Source organism: Eucalyptus grandis, chromosome 4 (assembly GCF_016545825.1).
Source record: "Eucalyptus grandis isolate ANBG69807.140 chromosome 4, ASM1654582v1, whole genome shotgun sequence".
Lineage (NCBI taxonomy): Eukaryota > Viridiplantae > Streptophyta > Magnoliopsida > Myrtales > Myrtaceae > Eucalyptus > Eucalyptus grandis.
The window spans coordinates 32,712,474-32,733,922 of NC_052615.1; the positions used below are offsets into that span (position 1 = coordinate 32,712,474).

The following is a 21,449-nucleotide window of genomic DNA, read 5'->3' on the forward strand; positions in this document are numbered from 1 at the left end:
TTACTTTTGAGCTAAAGATCTTCTATAACTAATATCTTGACACTAGGACTTATGGAAGGGCAAAGCAACACCGGGCCACCATATTTTGATGGAAAAGAATACAATGTTTGGAAAAACAAAATGAAGGCATTCCTAAGATCCAGAGATTTCTTGCAATGGGATATTGTGAAAAAAGGAATCAATCATACTGCTGCGTCTACATCAAATAAGAATGGTAAAGACAAAGAAACCAAACCCTCCACTCCTTTGTCTCGGACGGAGATGTCCAAAAGAGAAGCTCTTAATGTAAAAACCATTTATTTTTTATGTTGTGCTTTGTCTCCTGTTGAATATAACCAAATTTCTTCATGTGAAATAGTTAAGGAAGTCTGGGATAGACTTCATGTCACTTATGAGGGAACTGATCGTGTAAAAGAGACAAAAATAAATTTCATGCTTGGCCAATAAGAATCTTTCAAGATGAAGCCGGGAGAGTCGATTGGAGATCTGTTCAGTCGTTGTACAGAAATTGTAAACAGTTTGGCGTATCAAGGTCATCCAATTTCTTCTTCAATGTAGATCAACAAACTTTTGCGAGGTCTTTCAAAAGATTGGAACCATGTTAAGACCTCAATTCAAGAGACTCAGAGGATTATGCCACTCTCCGTTGATGAACTTATTGGCACTCTTCAATCCTATGAAGTATAACAAATCAATGACGAAGATCCTGAAGGTAAGAAGTCCATCACTTTAAAATCTAACATTGATTCTAATGATACGAGACTCAGAAAATGACATGGACGATGAAGAACTTGTTTTTATGATCAAGAAATTCAAAAAGCTAAGTTGAAAAGAAAGGACATTTAGTGGAAGAAGACAATACAAGCAAAATGGGCAGAAAAAGAACCGTGAGAGAAGATGACAAGCAAGAAAATATATGATTGATGGCACATTCAGACTCAGACTCAAATTCATAATCAAAGTCTGACTCAGACACGGACTCAGAATCAAAGTCTGATTTAGACACAGACTCAGAATTTGATGAAAAATCGAGGTAAATCATTTAGAAATTCTTGCTAAAGTTTTGAAGTATATAAATGAGCTTTGCTCAAATCTCAAATATTCTCTTAAAATGATCTCCGAACTTAAAAAGGAAAATTCTTGGCTTAGGCAACGGAATAGTTCTCAAAAGGAAAAGTTTCAAATTTTGCAAAGAGATTTTCTACAAGCAAAAGAAAGAATTTTTAAATATTTCGACAAAATTTTCAAAGGGTTCAAAAACATTAGAGCATATTCTTTCCATACAAGTACCTTACTATAATAAGTCGGGACTTGGTTTTAATAAGGAAAGTGATTCTCTAATAGATTTTCCTAAAGTCAATGAGAGAGTTAGACTAAGACCTCCAAATGCATTTTACAAAAACCATTTCAAAAAGTGTTTGTAAAACCTGTTGGTCGAAATGCCCTCAAGTGTTCAAATTGTGGAGACTCAAAACACTTTGAGAAAGGATGTCCTAAAATCTGGAGACCTATTAAGAAAGATTAGGTAAAAACAGTATATTCTACTAACTCTCATGGACCAAGAAAATATGGGTATCAAAGAAAAGATGAGTTGTTTTTGCAGGAAATAAAGGAGAAGAAGAAAGAGAATTTGGTCAAGAATTTTTTTTTATTCTCAATTTGATTTGGGCAATAATTCTCATTATACTTGATATTCGATATATCCTTGATTGATTCGGATTTTTAATGATCATATTTTGTTTTATTGAAAAAGAATTGTGTGATTATTTTTTATATCTTACGTAAAGACAATTGAATTTATTTGGTTTGACTTTATGCTATCATATTTTATCATATTTTGCATAGTAGAAATCTGTTTTACGAGATAGTATGCAAGATATTCTTAAATACTCAAGGATTTTATTCCCTCTGATTATATCGTGCTATGACCAAGTGAGGATTTTTTTTTCAAGATATTATTGTGCAAGATATTCTCCCTTAAATACTTTGTTATGATGAGTTTAGAAAGAATATTTGATTATCTATGAAGATTTCTTATTTTGCTCTAACATCAAGGAAGGATCCAAATTCATGGATACCAAAAAGGAAATGAGTTGATTGCAGGAAATTATATAAGGGAAGAATAATCGCGAATCTACGCAGATTTTGGTGCAATCAAAAGAATCTTCCATATGGATTTTGGAAAGCTCAATCCGAAAATTGTGGAGATTCTATACTATCTTCTGGAGGCTCAAAAATTACCTTTTTTGAGCAAAGTTTTTGCAAATTATTAAGGAAATCCCTAATGTGTCGTGCGAAAGGTTAAGTAGTTCTGAATTTTAATAATTGATAATTTTATATATGTTATTCAATTTATTTATTTGAAAAAATGGCATTATATATTATGTGGATATTATTATAGTTTATTTGTGTAAAAAGTTCGTTAAGTTTATGCAGGTTGAATTCGCGAAGAGTTTGATTGAAGAAAATAAATTTTTGCCTCGAATTTCAAAATGCAAATGATTGTTGTGGATATTGTTGCTACAAAGGAAATAATGGAAAAATATTCAGCTCAACGTGCACAAGCCACAATTAGTGCTATTCGCAAATATTGTCATGATGACAAGGGAGAAAGCGAATCCAAGAGAAAGAAAAGAATCGTAATCATCTCAAAAAGGCAACAAATTGAGGGGGAGCATTGACCAATTTTGGAAAAATCTTTTTGAATTGATCATGATCTTGATTATTATGGAAGGGAGGACAAGGTAAATGTGACAGAACTTGTTAAGATTTACAAAATCCGATTAGTGTATCTTTTATTACCTTTTGTCATTAACAAATCTTTTATTTTCATTATCATTTTATTATGACAAAAAGGGTAAGTAAATTTAATAATGCATCCGTGATCTTTATTGGATAGTTTCTGATATATATGATCGAAGTGAGCTAAATTACATATCTTTGATATTCGACTTACTTTGTAAAAGCTGATTTTTGAAAATTATGTCTCATGCAAGACATATTTGTTATCATTTTATATTCTCTACATTATATTTTTTCCATTATTATTGCGTTTTGATTATGACAAAAAGGGAAAGAGAATATAATATGCATATGTGTTGATATTAGTTATTGAGCTGTGATTATTTTTCTATATATTGTTATGCTTAATCTATTTGCTATTTTATACTATCTTTTGATTTGAATTACATTGCTATGATTTATTAATATTATAGAAAGTGTGATTACACATCTGCATATTCAGATATTGTTTTATCATCATAAAAAATGAGATTGTTAGAGAAATCATTTATGATGTTTTTAAAATGACAAAATAAATCAAAGGTTACTAACGTGTTTAATGGTTGAGTAATAGACTATATAGATAATGGAATATGTAAATGATTTTATCAAAGTCTATACTTGGAAGAACCATAAGACAAACTTTATACTAAAGCTAAACTTATTCAGACTATATTCAGACCTTAAGGTTAAATCCGTTCAGAAATAGGATATATTCATACTTATGTTCAGATTGTAAAGTCTATTATGAAGATTTCCAGACTTTTGTGTCAAAGTCTGAAGACTACCTGACTTTAGTGTCAAAGTCAATCTTACATCAGAAGTCTGCTTTCTTTGACAAATTCTAGATTGAACGCAAGTGAACACTAAAGACACTCAGACTTTGCTTCAGTCTGAAAACACTCGGACTTTACTTTAGACAAAACGTAGCGGATTCAAAACAAAATAACTTGATAGAATATAACACAAGCCTCAAACATATAATGGCTAGTGATCTGGTTTGGATTCTACACAAGATAGATTTGATTAACTCAATCTAATTGATTAACGATTGGATATTGAAGACAAGAACTTTATATACGAATTAACTCTACTTAAGGAAATCAAGATTTTATTTGTATGGGCGATCATAATCAATTTGGAATTCTACTTCTATCACTCAACGGTTACTAAATCTTCTAAATACAGATCTGTCCAATGGGTAGATTGGAAGACAATTCTCGAGATACTATCCAACGGCTAGTTTGGAAGTGGAGGAGTATTTAAAGAGATCAAGGACCGACGAGTAAGTAAAAGACGAAGCGTAGAATAGACGGAGTATAGAATTTATAATTCCAAAGTCTGAGCGATTTTTGTTCATACACTTATCTTTGGTGAGCTTAAACGTTTGTGATCGTGAGAGAAATACCAAAAGAGTGACTTAGTGAGATAGTGTGATCTACTACTAAGTGTTTGCACTCAATATTGTAATCTCTTATTGATCGCATAGTGGAATCCAGTCAAAAGCTATTAGCGTGGGAGAGTGGACATATGGTTGATCTAAGCCAAACCACTATAAATTATATGCTCTTATTCTCTTCCCTAAACTCCTTTATTTTGTTCGTAATTCTATTTAACTGCTAAAGTCTGTTATTCTTCAGACTCAGTTTCAAAAGTCTATTGTTCTCCAAACTCACTTTTAAAATAAAACTATTTCTTTTGTTCTTTTGCAAAAAAAAATTCTTCACACCTATTCATCCCCTCTAGGTGTTTATACTAGCACTTTCAAAACATATTTGGCTTCTTAAAAATGATGAAAGAGCAACGAAAAAACTTTTTAAAAGAAATATACATAAACTCTATTGGCTATCAACTTCGAATTTTTCTAGCATTTGGATAATCAGTCATCTATAAGTTCTCCATGGTTATTTCATTCATACCATATTCTTTTAAGAGAAACCATTGTGCCACAATCATGAAAAGAGCAAAGGAAAGAGAACAAAGATGAATCTAGGTCATTGTAAACTATCCAAATATCTTATTTAGAAATTACTTGTTGGGGAAAAATGATAAAGCAACGGGAAGAACAAAGAAATTTTACCCATTAAATTGATGGGTATCTCACTAAATTACATAATAAATAATGGGAAATAAACTCGAATTCATTTCTTGTTTGTTTTTACAAAGAGCTCACTAAATTGACCCACAAATGTGCACAACTCAATTAACAAATGCACAGAGTCCATTATCGTTATGTTCCATGAATTCGATGATGGAAATCCCATAAGAACTAAAACACATTGATAAAAGGCAAAAAAGAAAAGCGAAAGGCATAAACAAATTTAGATTTAGGAATCCTAGTCACGGCAGAGCTACTGCTAGTACCGAACCACCAATGTCTTAAAATATGAAGTAGATTACATTAACCATACATCGAAATGCACAAGAAAGTCACACATGATACACATGGGTTTCCGTCGCATGCAGGAAACTGCTCTCTAACCCAAAATGATGGAGAAAAAACGAGACTTTTCACAAGGATCCGCATCCTTATTTCTCAGCTCAAAAGAGGCTTCTCTGCATCCAACCCGCTCTCTAAGCAGTCTCCTTCGTTTGGGTGGTAGCCCTCTTTCCGTTTTGCCCAGAGCACGATGTACAGGCCGGTGAATATAAGGACCATGCTGGCGAGGCTGCATTAGCGCGGCTTGTGTCAGCTCAGTTCGAACTGGCGTGCAATTGTAAAACGTTTCAAGATGAGTTCTATGGGGTTAATCATGTCGGAGCTATTGATCTCACCTTGGCACGTTGATCGTGTCTCCTAATCTTATCGCCGAGTATACAATTGTGCAGACGGTTGCGATGGGGCTAAACATAGAGGGAAGGACTGCCCCCCTCTTTTTTATGGCCCAAGCAGTGAAGCCTATGCACGATCCGGTCATGCCACCTCCCTGCGCATTTGAGAGTTTTGTAAGCCGAATGACAAAAGAAAGTGCAGAAACAGAATCGGGCGATGCGTGATGTTTGCATATGTCTCCGAGAGGTGTTTGGCGAGAGAAGATCAAAGTTCCAAACGCACCAGGAAACAGAAGGCGACCAACATGCCAAAGCTCAAAAACGGCCAGCCATTGTCCAATTTGTGGTCTTCAAATAACTGTACAGTTGCAGCCATAATCGAACCAATCAAGGAGGTGATAGCGACCATGGAGATTGGTGCTGGAAAATCGGCCAAAGTGACTGCCTGCGAAGCCACAGAAAGCAAACGAGGGAAAAAAGAAGAGTAAGCCAATTCGGAATCCTTATAATCGTCGAAGGATCAAAATGAATGTCAATCGAAGCAATCAACTGCCCTTAAGCAGAATATATACCAGCAGGATGGAATAGATTGATAGGCTTAAGACCGCTGCAATAAGATATGAGCAACCGATGATCATTTGTTGGTCGAAAATCGCATTACTCAATGAAGTTGAGCGGGGAGCCTCTTTAGCAGCACTGCATAGGCTCATTGTGACGGCCCCTGAAACACACACCACCGTGCCTAATATCTTGACTTTGCTGTACAAGCAACTCAGCTTAACTTTCTCCATCCTGCATAAGCATGAGCATTTCCAATTGAATAACACAGAAATGGTAACACTACCTAGAGCTGCAATATTCCTTTACATAGTCGCTACATCTTTACAATACCCACTAATCGATCATGTGCTCGCGTAATCCACAAGATATAATACTGTCTTAGGTCGATTTTCTGTGGGATGGATTTGCTCAAAGATGGATTGAATCTGTCTTTTCGGAACAACCCGAGTGAGAACAATCTTGGTAGAACATACAGTGAATTGTGATGGAGTAGTATCAGCAGCTCAAATTAAAACAGCCAAAGGAATAGCCGAAAAACTGATAACTGGAATTAGCACAGATGAAGCCAAGTTGAAAATTGCAAAAGAAACCCCAGGTACAAGGTAGCACCTAGTAATCCATGCGATGGCAAAGATAAGCCCAGGAGCAAGGTTTGGCATGGCGGTTGCAATAGCCGGTGAAGTCAGTTTAATCCCCTTCACGAACAGATATTGGTACAGAATCACCCTGACCCAGAAATAACAAAATAGAAGAAAAAATATTGAAAGATTCAGTAATTTCTTCACAGAGGTAAATATGAACTGCAAGTTGATATGCAATCGCAAAGATGCCAGAGTACCCTGCAAAGGAGATGAGAACAAGTTGAACCATCAACCTCAGCCTGAGCTTCTTGGGCCACAAGCTCCTGCAATATGAACAACAACAGATCAAGCATCATTCTCACAGGCACAAGTGTGCGCAGAGAGGGGGGGGGGAGGGGAGAGAGAGAGAGAGAGATGATACCTTTCAAACGCAAGGGCAATGGGGAGAGAACAAGGAAGGTGGCAAAGGAAGAGTAGTAGGCGACAGTCAGAGGGTCGAGGCCAAGGGACGTGAGGTAGCTCACCATCACATTGTTGGTCGCATACAAAAGTTGAATCCCGATTAAACCCCAATCACTGCCACTTCTTCCACCGTCTCTTTCCTCTTGTACCACTCCATTGGTCTCTCCTTCTTCTCTCTCTCTCTCTCTCTCTCTCTCTCCACAACAATAACAAAGAAGAAGAAGAAAAAGCAGCAGCAGCAGCTACTGTAGAAACTGTTGGAGAAGATGAAAGAATAAGAGATACAACAGACTCTTTACTAATGCATAAAATGAATAAAGGGAGCAGGAACAGCTGCCAAACTTATAGGTAAAACCCAGCACATAATTGGAAAGAAAAGAGATTGGTTTTTGGCATGTTTTGTTGTGATTTGGAGATTCTAAGTGTTAACAAAGAAACAAATCGGATCTTCATAGGCAAATGATAGAGAGGACTAATAAAGAAACAAATCAAATCAAATAGTTGCAAATAGATGATGGTCATAATTGCTATTAGAGTCCTTACAATACAAAGACTTCTTTTTTACTTTTTAAAACTACCGAAATATCCAACAATCTCCCACATATTTCAAAAGATTTTGGAATAAAGTAAAAATAAATGGATGAGTTTCTTTAAGCAATTGACTTCATCTTTAAGCAGTTGCTTTACCACATCACATCTTAATCAGATTCGTCTTTTTTTACCATTGAAGGTTTCATTCTTTACAATGGCTATTGAGGTTTGGCAATCAATTTTATTCCCAACGGAGTATATGCTAAGAAGTTTCTAAACTACTCAACCTCATTTTATTTTTTTTAATGTGAATTTGATAAGATTTTCCCTTTCTTAAGAACTTGAGTAGTTCTCAAGTCACCGAGATAAATATTCTCTTCTCATTCTTGTTTGGAATGTAGGATAATAAAGAATTTTGTTTGTAAATATATGCATGGTAACACTTAAATCTACCATCAATTCTTTCACATTGGCCACAAATGTGATTGGTACTTCAACCAATTTGACTTTTTGTTTAATAGGATTGTCATTTTTCCCACAATTTTATTTGGTTGATTTTCTAGTTATAGAATCTCCACCATGAAGGAACATAGTGGATTTTGTCTCATCTAGATCTGAGATCCAATTAACATCATAATTACAACGAAAAATATATTATATATGACGTCATAGTTTATGGTTCCTTCAATAACATGAAAATCCAATACAAGAACCTCTTACCCAATTTAGTTCCGGATCAAAATTGACGTGTTCAAGCTATGGAAACACATCCACCCAACTTCCTCCTGCATGATTATATTTGCTGATATTACCAAAACAATATCCAAATGAGACCAAATCCTCATTATTTGAACAAAAATGTAAATGGGCAGCAAGCATGAACGCCAATCAAACGAATTCAAACCATGAACAACTCATATAATCATGAATCTAACCAATTCAAGGCATGTACGGCAAGTTCTAAGCATGGGCAGGATATGTAGATGAATCCATATATTTTGAACATGTACATCAATAATAGGTAGTAATCTAGTGTATTTGATCCATGTACATCCCCATTTAATCAAAGGCAGAGTAGTCTGAAGCTTTGGGGATCAACTATATGCAATTTATGATTGCGATTCTCACTATCAATCATGCAAATGAACTTGAACAAAATCATTGGAATATTAACGGCAAGTATCTTATCAATGCAAGTCATGGTTCTAAGTGGAAATAAAAACAAAAAACAAAAACAAGCACCTGAAGAAAGACAAATCAAAGTCAATATTGAGATGACAACTTATTTCATTTGCTTTTTGATTCCATCATACAATAGATCTTTCTCTTTACTTTGGACAAAATAAAAGGAGAAAAATAAAAACAACAATGCCATATTCAGCAAATAAATTAAAAGAAAAGAAAGTTTCTTATTTTTGAAGCGTTTTGATCGTGACTTGGAAATTCTTTTTAGAGGCAAATGAATAATTGGATGAACAAAGAGATAAATTATGCCAAATTGTCATAAGGATGGGTGAGTCTAAAAGCCAGTCTTCTCTTTTCATGCACTAAGCTTTAAGCTTTTGTGTGAGTATGTCTTTTAGGGTGCGTTTGGTAATATTTTTGTTCAAAAATTGTTTCAGGAAACTAGTTATGTTCCGAAAAACAATTTTTTAACAGAAGAATGTGTTTGGTAAACTTATTCCTATAATAGAAAAAGAACAAAAACACGTTTGGTAAACTTGTATAATTTTTTTGTTTCTTTTAATTTTTTAATATTTTTATTTAATTTTCCTTTTTTTATTTTTTTTTTTTTCTTTCTTCTTCCTTTTGGCCGATCGCCGGCCTCGACCATGGCCGGCGACCGGACGACGAGGGCCAGCGGCCTCGCCCAGCCACGGTGAGGCTCGCCAAGGGTCGGTGACGCTCCGACGAGGTCGCCAGCCCTCAGCCAAAGAAAAAGAAGAAGAAAAGAAAAATAAGGATAAAATAGGAGAGAAAAAATTTATTTCTCAGAAATGTTCCAAGAACAAAAAACAATTTTTTCTCATTTCTTGTTTCTGTTCCAAATTTGTTCCCTAGAACAAAAACAAGTCCTAGGAACAAAAACGTAAATAAATGAGTTTCTGTTTTTTTTTGTTTCCCAAACAAAAAAAATAGAAATTGTGTTCATTAACAGAAAGAAAGAACACAAAAAAACAGCTCCTTACTGCTCCATAATTCCCGGTTGATGTTTGACAGGACTGTCGTGCTTTTCTGTCCCTCCTATAGTTCTCATCTTCCATTTTTTCCTCGTGTGTACATCTCTCCCTGTCTCTCGGTTAAGACATTGGGAAAGCATCTAATAATCAACTACACCTAATAATATAAGACAAATTTCATATAGGTAATTACAGATTTTCCTTAATTGCAATATTAAATGAGTATCTTGAATGCTTTTCAAATTTCAACTCGAATTCTGAATGATCGAGATTGAAAACTTTCAAAGAGCAAGCCCCATCAAAAGTCAGCATGCATCCCATCAAAAAGCAATAACAAGAGCATGCTAAAATTTCCATCTTCTATTGCCGCTTGGCAAAAGAGTACCTACTACGGTATGTTTGGTAACCATTTTATTATTGGGAACATTTTTCTTTTTAAAAACGTTCCATTTTTAACTGTCTAAAATTTCTGTTTTTAGAATAGAAATACGTTTGGTACGACTTTTAAATTTTTTTATGACTTCGAATTTCTTTTAACTTTTTAAATACTTTTATTACATTTTTCTCTTCTTCTTTTTTCCTTTTTTTTTTCCCTTCCCTCTTCTTCTTCTTTAGCCTATCTTTGGCCAAAGCAATGGCCGATGATCAACTAGGCGAGGCCGCTTGGCCACCGGTGAGGCTCAACCTTGCCCAGTTGATGCGAGGTTGGCCTCACTTAGGCCTAGTAAGGCTTGGCCTCACAGCAATCGGGCGAGACCAAGCAACCTCAGCATGGCTTGGTGATGTTTCTGCGAGCTACTCAGACTTCGCCCCACCAGTTGCTGGCTATCTTCGTGGTCGACGATTAGTAGGGGTGAGCAGTTCCAAATTCCTTACACGTTCCTTATAAGTTCCATTTGAAACTTGAAACTATTCTTAGGTACAAATTTTTGATTTTTTGAAACCTAAAACCTACCAATCAATATTCGAAACCTAGAACCTCCCTATCATAGGTCCTAGTGTAAGTTCCAAGATCCAACAAGTTCTTTTTTTTTTTTTTTTAATTTCATCTTTAGTTGAAAAAATGAAAATGAACGCAACAATAATGAACAAATTTAAACACGAACATGTTTGGCTTCTTGCAAATGATGGAAGAGCAACAAAAGAACTTCTTAAAAGAAACATACAAAAACTCTATTGATTGTCAACTTCAAATTTTTCTAGCATTTGGATAATCATTCATCTATGAGTTCTCCATGGTTATTTCATTCATCCCCTATTCTTTAAAGAGAAACCATAAGTAGGTTGTGCCACAATCATGAAAAGAGCAAAGGAAAGAGAACAAAGATGAATCTAGGTCCTTGTAAACTATCCAAATATCTTATTTAGAAATTACTTGTTGGGGAAAAAATGATAAAGCAACAGGAAGAAAAAAGAAATTTTACTCAATAACCCGATGGGTATCTCACTAAATTACATAATAAATCATGGGAAATAAACTCGAATTCATCTCTTGTTTGTCTTTACAAAGAGCTCACTAAATTGACCCACAAATGTGCACAACTCAATTAACAAATGCACGGAGTCCATTATCGTTATGTTCCATGAATTCGATGATGGAAATCCCATAAGAACTAAAACACATTGATAAAAGGCAAAAAGAAAAGCGAAAGGCATAAACAAATTTAGATTTAGGAATCCTAGTCACGGCAGAGCTACTGCTAGCACCGAACCACCAATGTCTTAAAACGTGAAGTAGATTACATTAACCATACATCGAAATGCACAAGAAAGTCACACATGATACACACGGGTTTCCGTCGCATGCAGGAAACTGCTCTCTAACCCAAAATGATGGAGAAAAACGAGACTTTTCACAAGGATCCGCATCCTTATTTCTCAGCTCAAAAGAGGCTTCTCTGCATCCAACCCGCTCTCTAAGCAGTCCCTTCGTTTGGGTGGTAGCCCTCTTTCCGTTTTGCCCAGAGCACGATGTACAGGCCGGTGAATATAAGGACCATGCTGGCGAGGCTGCATTAGCGCGGCTTGTGTCAGCTCAGTTCGAACTGGCGTGCAATTGTAAAACGTTTCAAGATGAGTTCTATGGGGTTAATCATGTCGGAGCTATTGATCTCACCTTGGCACGTTGATCGTGTCTCCTAATCTTATCGCCGAGTATACAATTGTGCAGACGGTTGCGATGGGGCTAAACATAGAGGGAAGGACTGCCCCCCTCTTTTTTATGGCCCAAGCAGTGAAGCCTACGCACGATCCGATAATGCCACCTCCCTGCGCATTTGAGAGTTTTGTAAGCCGAATGACAAAAGAAAGTGCAGAAACAGAATCGGGCGATGCATGATGTTTGCATATGTATCCGAGAGGTGTTTGGCGAGAGCAGATCAAAGTTTCAAACTCACCAGGAAAGAGAAGGCGACCAACATGCCAAAGCTCAAAAACGGCCAGCCATTGTCCAATTTGTGGTCTTCAAATAACTGTACAGTTGCAGCCATAATCGAACCAATCAAGGAGGTTATAGCGACCATGGAGATTGGTGCTGGAAAATCGGCCAAAGTGACTGCCTGCGAAGCCACAGAAAGCAAATGAGGGAAAACAGAAGAGTAAGCCAATTCGGAATCCTTATAATTGTCGAAGGATCGAACGAATGTCAATCGAAGCAGTCAACTAACTAAAGCAGAATATACCTGCAGGATGGAATTGATTGATAGGCCTAAGACCGCTGCAATAAGATATAAGCAACCGATGATCATTTGTTGGTCGAAAATCACATTACTCAACGAAGTTGAGCGGGGATCCTCTTTAGCAGCACTGCATAGGCTCATTGTGACGGCCCCTGAAACACACACCACCGTGCCTAATATCTTGACTTTGCTGTACAAGCAGCTCAGCTTAACTTTCTCCATCCTGCATAAGCATGAGCATTTCCAATTGAATAACACAGAAATGGTAACACTACCTAGAGCTGCAATATTCCTTTACATAGTCGCTACATCATTACAATACCCACTAATCGATCATTTGCACGCGTAGTCCACAAGATATAATACTGTCTTAGGTCGATTTTCTGTGGGATGGATTTGCTCAAAGATGGATTGAATCTGTCTTTTCAGAACAAACCCGAATGAGAACAATCTTGGTAGAACATACAGTGAATTGGGATGGAGTTGTGTCAGCAGCTCGAATTAAAGCAGCCAAAGGAATAGCCCAAAAACTGATGCTCGAATTAGCGCAACTGAAGCCTAGGTGAAATTGCAAAAGAAACCCCAGGTACAAGGTAGCACCTAGTAATCCATGCGATGGCGAAGATAAGCCCAGGAGCAAGGTTTGGCATGGCGGTTGCGATAGCCGGTGAAGTCAGTTTAATTCCCTTCACGAACAGATATTGGAACAGAATCACCCTGACCCAGAAATAGAAAAATAGAAAGGAGAAATATTGAAAGATTCAGTAATTTGATCACATAGGTGAAATATGAACTTCAAGTTGATTTACAATCGCAAAGATGCCAGAGTACCCTGCAAAGGAGATGAGAACAAGTTGAACCATCAACCTCAGACTGAGCTTCTTGGGCCACAAGATCCTGCAATATGAACAACAACAGATCAAGCATCATTCTCACAGGCACAAGTGTGCGCAGAGAGGGGGAGAGAGAGAGAGAGAGAGAGAGAGATGATACCTTTCAAACGCAAAGGCAATGGGGGAGAGAACAAGGAAGGTGGCAAAGGAAGAGTAGTAGACAACAGTGAGAGGGTCGAGGCCGAGGGACGTGAGGTAGCTCACCATCACATTGTTGGTCGCATACAAAAAGTGAGTCCCGATCAAACCCCCAATCACTACCACTTCTTCCACCGTCTCTTTCCTCTTGTACCACTCCATTGGTCTCTCCTTCTCTCTTCTCTCTCTCTCTCTCTCTCTCTCTCCACAACAATAACAAAGAAGAAGAAGAAAAAGCAGCAGCAGCAGCTACCGTAGAAACTGTTGGAGAAGATGAAAGAATGAGAGACACAACAGACTCTTTACTAGTGCATAAAATGAATAAAGGGAGCAGGAACAGCTGCCAAAGTTATAGGTAAAACCCAGCACATAATTGGAAAGAAAAGAGATTGGTTTTTGGCATGTTTTGCTGTGATTTGGAGATTCTAAGTGTTAATATAGAAACAAAACAAATCAAACAGTTGCAAATAGATAGTGGTCATAATTGCTATTAGAGTCCTTGGATGCAAAGATTTCTTTTTTACTTCTTAAAACTACCAAAATATCCAACAATCTCCCACATATTTCAAAAGGTTTTTAAAATAAAGTAAAAATAAATGGATGAGTTTCTTTAAGCAATTGACTTCATCTTTAAACAGTTTTTTACCACATCACATCTTAATCGGATTTGTCTCTTTTTACCATTGAAAGTTTCATTCTTTACAATAGTTTTTTAGGCTTGGCAATCAATTTTATTCCCAACGGAGTATTTGCTCAGAAGTTTTTAAACTACTCAACCTCATTTATTTATTTTTTAATGTGAATTTGATAAGATTTTCCCTTTTTTTAAGAATTTGAGTAGTTCTCAAGTCACCAAGATAAATAATCTCTTCTCCTTCATGTCTAGAATGTAGGATAATAAAGCATTTTGTTTGTAAAAATATGCACAGTAGCACTTAAATCTACAATCAATTCTTTCACATTGGCCACAATATTGGCTTGAGAAATGGCCACAATAATTATGTCATCGGTACTTCAACAAATTTGACTTTTTCTTTAATAGGATTGTCATTTTTCCCACAATTTTGTTTGGTTGATTTTCAAGTTATAGAATCTCCACCATGAGGGAACATAGTGTATTTTGTCTCATCTACATATGAGATCCAATTAACATCACTATACCCTTTAATTACAACGAAAAATATACTATATATCACACCATAGTTAATCCAATTCAAGAAGCTCTTACCCAATTTAGTTCCAAATCAAAATTGACGTGTTCGAGCTATGGAAACACATCCACCCGACTTCCTCCTGCGTGAATATATTTGCTGATATTACCAACATAATATCCAAATGAGACCAAATCCTCATTATTTGAACAAAAATGTGGCAGTAAGCATGAACACCTATCAAACGAATTCAAACCGTGAACAACTCATATAATCATGAATCTAACCAATTCAAGGCATGTACGGCAATTATGATGAGGAACTCAGCAAGTTCTAAGCATGGGCAGGATTTGTAGATTCCCGTATATTTTCAACATGTACATCAATAATAGGTAGTAATCTAGTGTATTTGATCCATGTGCATCACTATTTAATCAAAAGCAGAGTAGTTTGAAGCATTGGGGACAACTATTTGTAATTTATGATCGCGAATCCCATCATCAATCATGGAAACGAACTTGAACAAAATCATTGGAATACTAACAGCAAGTATCTTACCAATGCAAGTCACGGTTCTAAGCGTCAAGAATACAAACACTTGGTATGATGATTGAAAAGATCAAGGAAGATAAATGAAAGTCAAGATCCAAGCTGAAATGACAACATATTTCATTTGCTTTTTGATTCCATGATACAATAGATCTTTCTCTTTGCTTTGGATAAAATGAAAGGAGAAAATAAGGACAACAACATTGTATATGTAAAAGTCAACAAATTAATTAAAAGAAAAGAAAATTTATTATTTTTGATGTGATTTGATCGTGACTTGGAAATTCTTTTTAGAGGCAAATGAATGATTGGATGAACAAAGAGATAAATTATATCAAATTGTAATAATGATGTGCGAGTCTAAAGGCCAGTCTTCTCTTTTTATGCATTAAGCTTTTGTGCGAGAGTACGTCTTTTACTTACTGCGCCACGCTTCCCGGTTGATGTTGACAGGACCGTCGTGCTTTTCTGTCCCTGCTAGCTATAGTTCTCATCTTCCATGTTTTCCTCGTGTGTACGTCTGTCCCTGTCCCTTGGTTAAGACACGGGCAAAACATCTAATAATCTACTACACGCAATAATTCAAGACAAATTTCGTATACGTAATCACAGCCTTTAATTTTAAATGGGTATCTCCAACGCTTTTCAAAATTTCAACTCGAATTCTCAATGATTGAAACTGAAAACTTTTAGGTGATAGTCAAATCTTGTCGAAAAGTAATGACAAGAGCATGCTAAAATTTCCATGTCACCAAAACCCCCCATCTTGAGATTTATTTTCCAACCGAAAGCGAACTTCCTTATGTGCCACCATGTTAAAATGTAAAGCCACCCATGAAATCACCTTATCATATCCGAACAAGTTAACAGCAGAACATAAAAAAAGCAGTCAAATTAGACACACACGAGCGAATAAATTGGCATTAATTGTTAATCTGACAGATCCGAAGAAGCAGCAAACTCCCCTTGCCTCCATCCTCGCCCTGTTCCCTATCCACTTCCTCAAATTTGCGGATCGACAAGCGTCGAGCTCCGAAGCCGATTACGCGGCGAACAGTTTCTTGCGTTGCCAGATTATGCCGCTGCCAGGTGTTTCGGCTTACGGTGCCCGCCGTGCCATCCACCGATTGCCATTTGCTGCCTATTGTTTTCTTTTATTTTTCCAGATAATTTCCCCCCAATACGAAAATACTAATTTATGTATACCATCAGTCGTGTCGGGACGATGGCGAAGCTGGTGTCCCAATAACGCAGTGAAGATGGAGGATGTTACAAGTGATGTCTCAGTTGCTCCGTTTGATTTAGAAGAGAGAATGCGCAAGTACTCAAAAGTTTAGAGTTATTGACATGACCATTAGGGCCGATATAACTCTTATTTGAAAGCCATCCTATCCAACTTTCAAGCACTAAGATATGTTTCGATCGTGAATGAGTATCATAATAGATTCTCAGATTCCCATATTCCCATTCTATTGCAATAAAAATTTATGTTTTTGAAGCTTTTGTGGTATTTGATTACTGCCTAATTGAAAAAAAAAAAAAAAACTTTAAGACTTTGCTCAAATGCCATTTGAGCTAGTTTGCTGCTAAAGCGAGATGCTGATCATGTACCATTACCAATAACTCGAGAAAGTGACCACCGGGTCACTATTGATTTTGGACAATCTCAACAATCTCCCATGCCTAAAGATTAGTTTAAATTGTAAGACTTTCTGTTATAATTACAAATCCATCACCAACTCCTTACACGGGCGGTGTGTGATAATCTCAATAGTAAAGATCATTGAGAGATCTATTGTTGATCACGTTTCAGCGCATGAACGGATCAGGACCACATGCAGGGTCTGAAAGGAAGAAAAAGCGTGAGAAAAGAACAGCCAGAGACGAAAAAGAACAGGAGAGAGAAAGGGAGAAAGAAAACCCAAAGATGCTAACTGTCCGAATATCTGCTGGGTACGAGATATTTCCTGGCCAGGGCGAATCAAAAGGAGACAACTACCCAATTTTCGTTCCCACGTCCCTTGCTCCAGATCTAATTCCCTCGAAAGAATCTGGACGGTCCCAATTCACTAGCGCACTCCTTCAAAAGTCTCTTGGCTTATCTTTATTACTCCCTTTCGATTCGTAGTTCATACTCCACCACCATCGTCCTGTGGAATGAAAACGACTGCTCTCCAACTTTGAAAATTTTCAGCGGTGAAGGGCTTGTCCAGATCAATTTCCATGCCAATTCTAGATTGAACATTGACCGGTCATGGAGGCGGACCTAAAGAAAAATCGAGTACCCATTTATCAACGGACGACATCAAATCGAAGAAGAAATCGAGAAGCATCGCCCTCAAGAAACAGGAAGAGCGAAGAAAACGGAACGCATCAAAGGGCTCTCGACATTCCAAAAGCGAAAGGGCCGTAACCTTTGACACCAATTCATCCCCACCATGGTCTGTCCTAACGAAAGACCAGCGACTGAATAGCTTTCGGTTGGATTTCAAGCCAGTCTTCTCTCCGCATTGGCCCCATATAAAAGAAAAAGTAGTTTCTACAGAACCATCTCAAGGAGCCGCCCTTGCATTACCCCTGCAATATAAGTTGACATCTGTAGTAAACCCAAATGAGAGACAAACGGGCGACAATCAAACGTCATTGCTGAGCTTGATGTTATGAAGGAACGCTCCTACCCGAGGAGAAATGTGCGGAGGTCAATAGCAGGCTTGGAATAGAGATCCGCTAACAGACATAAATAGCAAAGGCGATCAGGTTGGGGAACAAAACTAACTAGCAAATTCGACAAGCTTTCTCCCTGTGCAAGGGCACCACCGGTTAATTATTCACTGTAGCACTGTGAATCTCGAAAGTCATCCGATATATTAAAGTTCGCTTTCTTTTTTCAGCTAGGCTATTAAGCTGTCACAATGTTGCATTTCTTGCCCTCCCACTACCCCGCAGGTCGCATGAGCAGAGCTCTAAAAGCATAAGCTAAGAATGGACGTGTAAATCGAGTGAACCACAAAATATGCGAAAATACGGCATAAATTTTTCATGCAAAGTGACGATTTGAGACCCTCAAGCTAATGAAGATCCTCTCAGCACCATAATACCATTCTCGTTTGTGCAATTAAACGATAGCTAAGTACTGAATCTCATCTGACATGCTTGGGAGTGATTTCAAACATGCATGGTCACTCCAATATTGCAATTTCTACTTCCACATGCTGAAAACCCGATGAAACTATAGCAACTGTATCAGAATATCGCAGAAGTGGAATTTGCATCTTTCTTCATCTGTACTTTAAGGAATTCAATAGCATGATAACTTCCAAAAATAAATATCAGAAGAGAAACAAATAACATCTATAATTACTTATTCGAAGCTTTTCACTTTCTGTCAGTGAGGGAAACAAAATCAATGAGCTTTCAAAAAATATCTCATAGGAAGCAGTCGGTATCTCAAAAGAGAATTCCCTGATTTACAACAAAAACTCACTTTCCAATCACAAGTCTCTTCTTCAAGTAGAGGTCACCTTGGAACCGACAGACCAAGCACTAAAGAAAAAAAATAAAGACAGGTATCAGAGCCCGTTGCAGGAACTAGGCATGCTAAAATCAATTGTTCAAGACAAACATTAGAATAGTAATTAACATCTAATAATGCCATGAATCCTTAGGTTGTGTCCGCTAGCAAAGTTTGCCCAAAAGGAACAATTGTAAAATTATACGCATTATTAATATCCCATACCAATGTTGAAAACATTGCCAATGGCTACAGAATTGTCATATAATATCACATGTTAAAAGCATTGCCAAATGGTTACAGAATTATCATCAAATATCCGTAAACTAACAAGAGAAAAATCTGATATTTCAAGGATCATCATTCTCAAAACGGTGAAGGATAAATAAATGTAGGTCCACCTCTTGAAACAGCACGCCTTTACGTACCATCAATTCCATCTGGGAAAAGGAGAACCTTTTTGTCACGGGAACTAGAATACTAAGAACTCAATGTATGAAAGAGCCAAAACTAAATCCACGAATCATTATATAGACACTCTAGAAGCTAGGCCACAACTCGAGAGACTCCACCTACAGTGATCGGTTAGTGCTTCGCTCATTCTCATTATGCATTCATTGCTCCCATAATTAAATCACTATCAATCTGAATTACCAACATAATTTTTTCATGGTCCCACATTTAACTCACGCATGCATACATCTATGTTCTCCCCCTCCCCCCCCCGCTTTCCTTATTTTCCCAAAAAATAATAATGATCTCAAACCCCAAAGGTAGATTTGGGCAAATCTTTCAACTGTACAAATATTCACACATCCTTTCAAAAAGACTCCAAAACTTTTTCAAGAAGGGAAGAAGAGGGTCATCAGACACAATAATTGCCTAAGTTCTATTTGAGAACGAATTCCTTTAGTCAAAGCATACATAATCATAATAGGGATAAAGAACCGGATGAAGTAAATCCCATTGTTCTTCACCCCAACCATAAAAGCAGGTGCTTTCAAAATCCTAAGAGCACTATTGTGTAAAACAACAAAAGGATCAAAATGGGCAAGTTCTGAAGTACCATTTCTTTCAAGTTCAACCATTCAGAACATCATGTGCCTGCAGGGACCAAATATTCCAATTAGATGCTATGAGTATCCTATCCATTATTTTAATGCGCATCTGCCTGAGAAAAAAATTAATTTCTCTTGACAAGTTCATCAAAATTCCAAGAAAGCAAGAACGGCCTAATCAGTTGTCTCGCAAGCAAATGAAGACTGAACACCACCGAGAGAGGCCGTTAATAGCACACTACTCTAAATGCTTCAGCCCACAAGAACGGGTTGGTCAAGCAAAATCACGATTTAGCCGAATTCTATTGATCCCAATCTACACAGTTGGCTTCTGCGAGATGAGTCCTTCTTAAAATCATCTACTCTTCATTACCTAAATGCCATTAAGGAAAATTTCCTAGATAGAGAAGGCATGACTAGCATCACTAGAGCCTAAGGAATACAACCTGACAAACAACGACCATTCGAGAGCATGAAAAGCACCAAACGCAGAAGAAATGGTAGGAAAAGCCGATGAAAAGAAAAATTAGCTACTCACGCGGCAAAAAACACAAATTTCATATTAGAGGTCTGGAGAGGTGCAGCAGAGAGTACCCTGTGAGAGCGCCCGGCAACTCCTCGACGTCGTGCTCAGGCACGACGTCAGCCGCGCCGCCGACACCGCGTTGTGCAGCGGCAGCAGCGACTGCACGCATGCGAGCTCCGCCGGCGACCTATTAAAAAAAAAATTCACGGAAACAGCAAAATTGAGCGCGATTAGCGCGAGTTTCCATCGAGCACGACAATGCAATAAGTAAAACTCAACGAACGACGCCGCGAGGAACGCGTAACGGAGCAGACCGCGCGAATCCACGAAACGAAATTTCTAGAGAGAGAGAGAGAGAGAGAGAGACCTGGAAGAGAAGAAGCGGCGGAGCGGGGAGGCGGTCGACCGGCTGGGGAGAGGGACTCGGGGGGAGGCGGAGCCGAGCTGAGGAGACGACCGAGCGCCTGATCTGAGGGCCGGTCCGAGGGACGTCGAAGCTCGCTGCATAGCTCGGTTGCAAGCGGACGCCGCCATTGAAGCCGAGGTTCGGCTGACGGAATCAAAGAGCTTCGCGGCGGTCGGAATCAAGCCGAGCCGTTCGTTCCGGCGGGGCGAATCGGGGGGAATTCGGCGGAGGGACTCGTCTTCTTCGTCGCGGCGCGCGAGGGGTTTAGGGTTTTCGGTGCAGGGGGTTTGGGCGGAGCAGATCGGAACCGAACGGGCTTAAGCCGGGCCGGGTCGGTTAGCCGGATGCTTGGGTTTGGGTTTTTTTTTTCTCCCCCTTTTCTTTTCTTTTCTAAATTAAACAAAATGACTGAAATATTCTTGAATTTTACAATTCCATCGTGAACTTTTAATTTATTTAATATAATTTCTAACTTATTGATAAATATACAATACAGCATTTCCATTTGCGTAAATGACAAATCAGATATTTATAAATTTTTTGTTTAGGTTAATATAATGTAAAACCCCAAATTAGTACATACAATTTATCCAAAATTAATATCCTTTGCAAGTTTTCATTAAATTTTACTGTCAAATTATTAATTTTAATAGCACATGTTAATCGATGAA

The 21,449-nt window shown here is 37.7% G+C and overlaps 3 protein-coding genes across 3 annotated transcripts; all 3 read right to left on the bottom strand.

Annotated features, from left to right (window-relative positions):
• Positions 1-5,080: 5,080 nt before the first annotated feature.
• LOC104441919 (WAT1-related protein At5g47470) lies at positions 5,081-7,894 on the bottom strand. The gene is given in 9 exon segments (XM_010055180.3): positions 5,081-5,450; positions 5,557-5,708; positions 5,837-5,998; positions 6,126-6,345; positions 6,724-6,840; positions 6,953-7,018; positions 7,117-7,135; positions 7,138-7,399; positions 7,880-7,894. Coding segments are annotated over 9 exon segments (1,146 nt in total). The 3' UTR covers positions 5,081-5,317.
• Positions 7,895-11,328: 3,434 nt separating this feature from the next.
• On the bottom strand, positions 11,329-13,893 carry LOC104441921 (WAT1-related protein At5g47470). The gene is made up of 7 exons (XM_010055183.3): positions 13,540-13,893; positions 13,378-13,443; positions 13,147-13,263; positions 12,550-12,769; positions 12,265-12,426; positions 11,985-12,136; positions 11,329-11,878 (listed from the first exon to the last, which is right to left on the bottom strand). The coding sequence occupies exons 1-7, from the start codon at positions 13,737-13,739 to the stop codon at positions 11,785-11,787; spliced, it is 1,011 nt and encodes a 336-aa protein (XP_010053485.2). The 5' UTR covers positions 13,740-13,893; the 3' UTR covers positions 11,329-11,784.
• A 4,672-nt stretch (positions 13,894-18,565) lies between these two features.
• LOC104443177 (protein NUCLEAR FUSION DEFECTIVE 6, mitochondrial) lies at positions 18,566-21,078 on the bottom strand. The gene is made up of 4 exons (XM_039311215.1): positions 20,740-21,078; positions 20,441-20,559; positions 19,855-19,892; positions 18,566-18,820 (listed from the first exon to the last, which is right to left on the bottom strand). The coding sequence occupies exons 1-3, from the start codon at positions 20,904-20,906 to the stop codon at positions 19,885-19,887; spliced, it is 294 nt and encodes a 97-aa protein (XP_039167149.1). The 5' UTR covers positions 20,907-21,078; the 3' UTR covers positions 18,566-18,820; positions 19,855-19,884.
• Between the last annotated feature and the right edge of the window lie 371 nt (positions 21,079-21,449).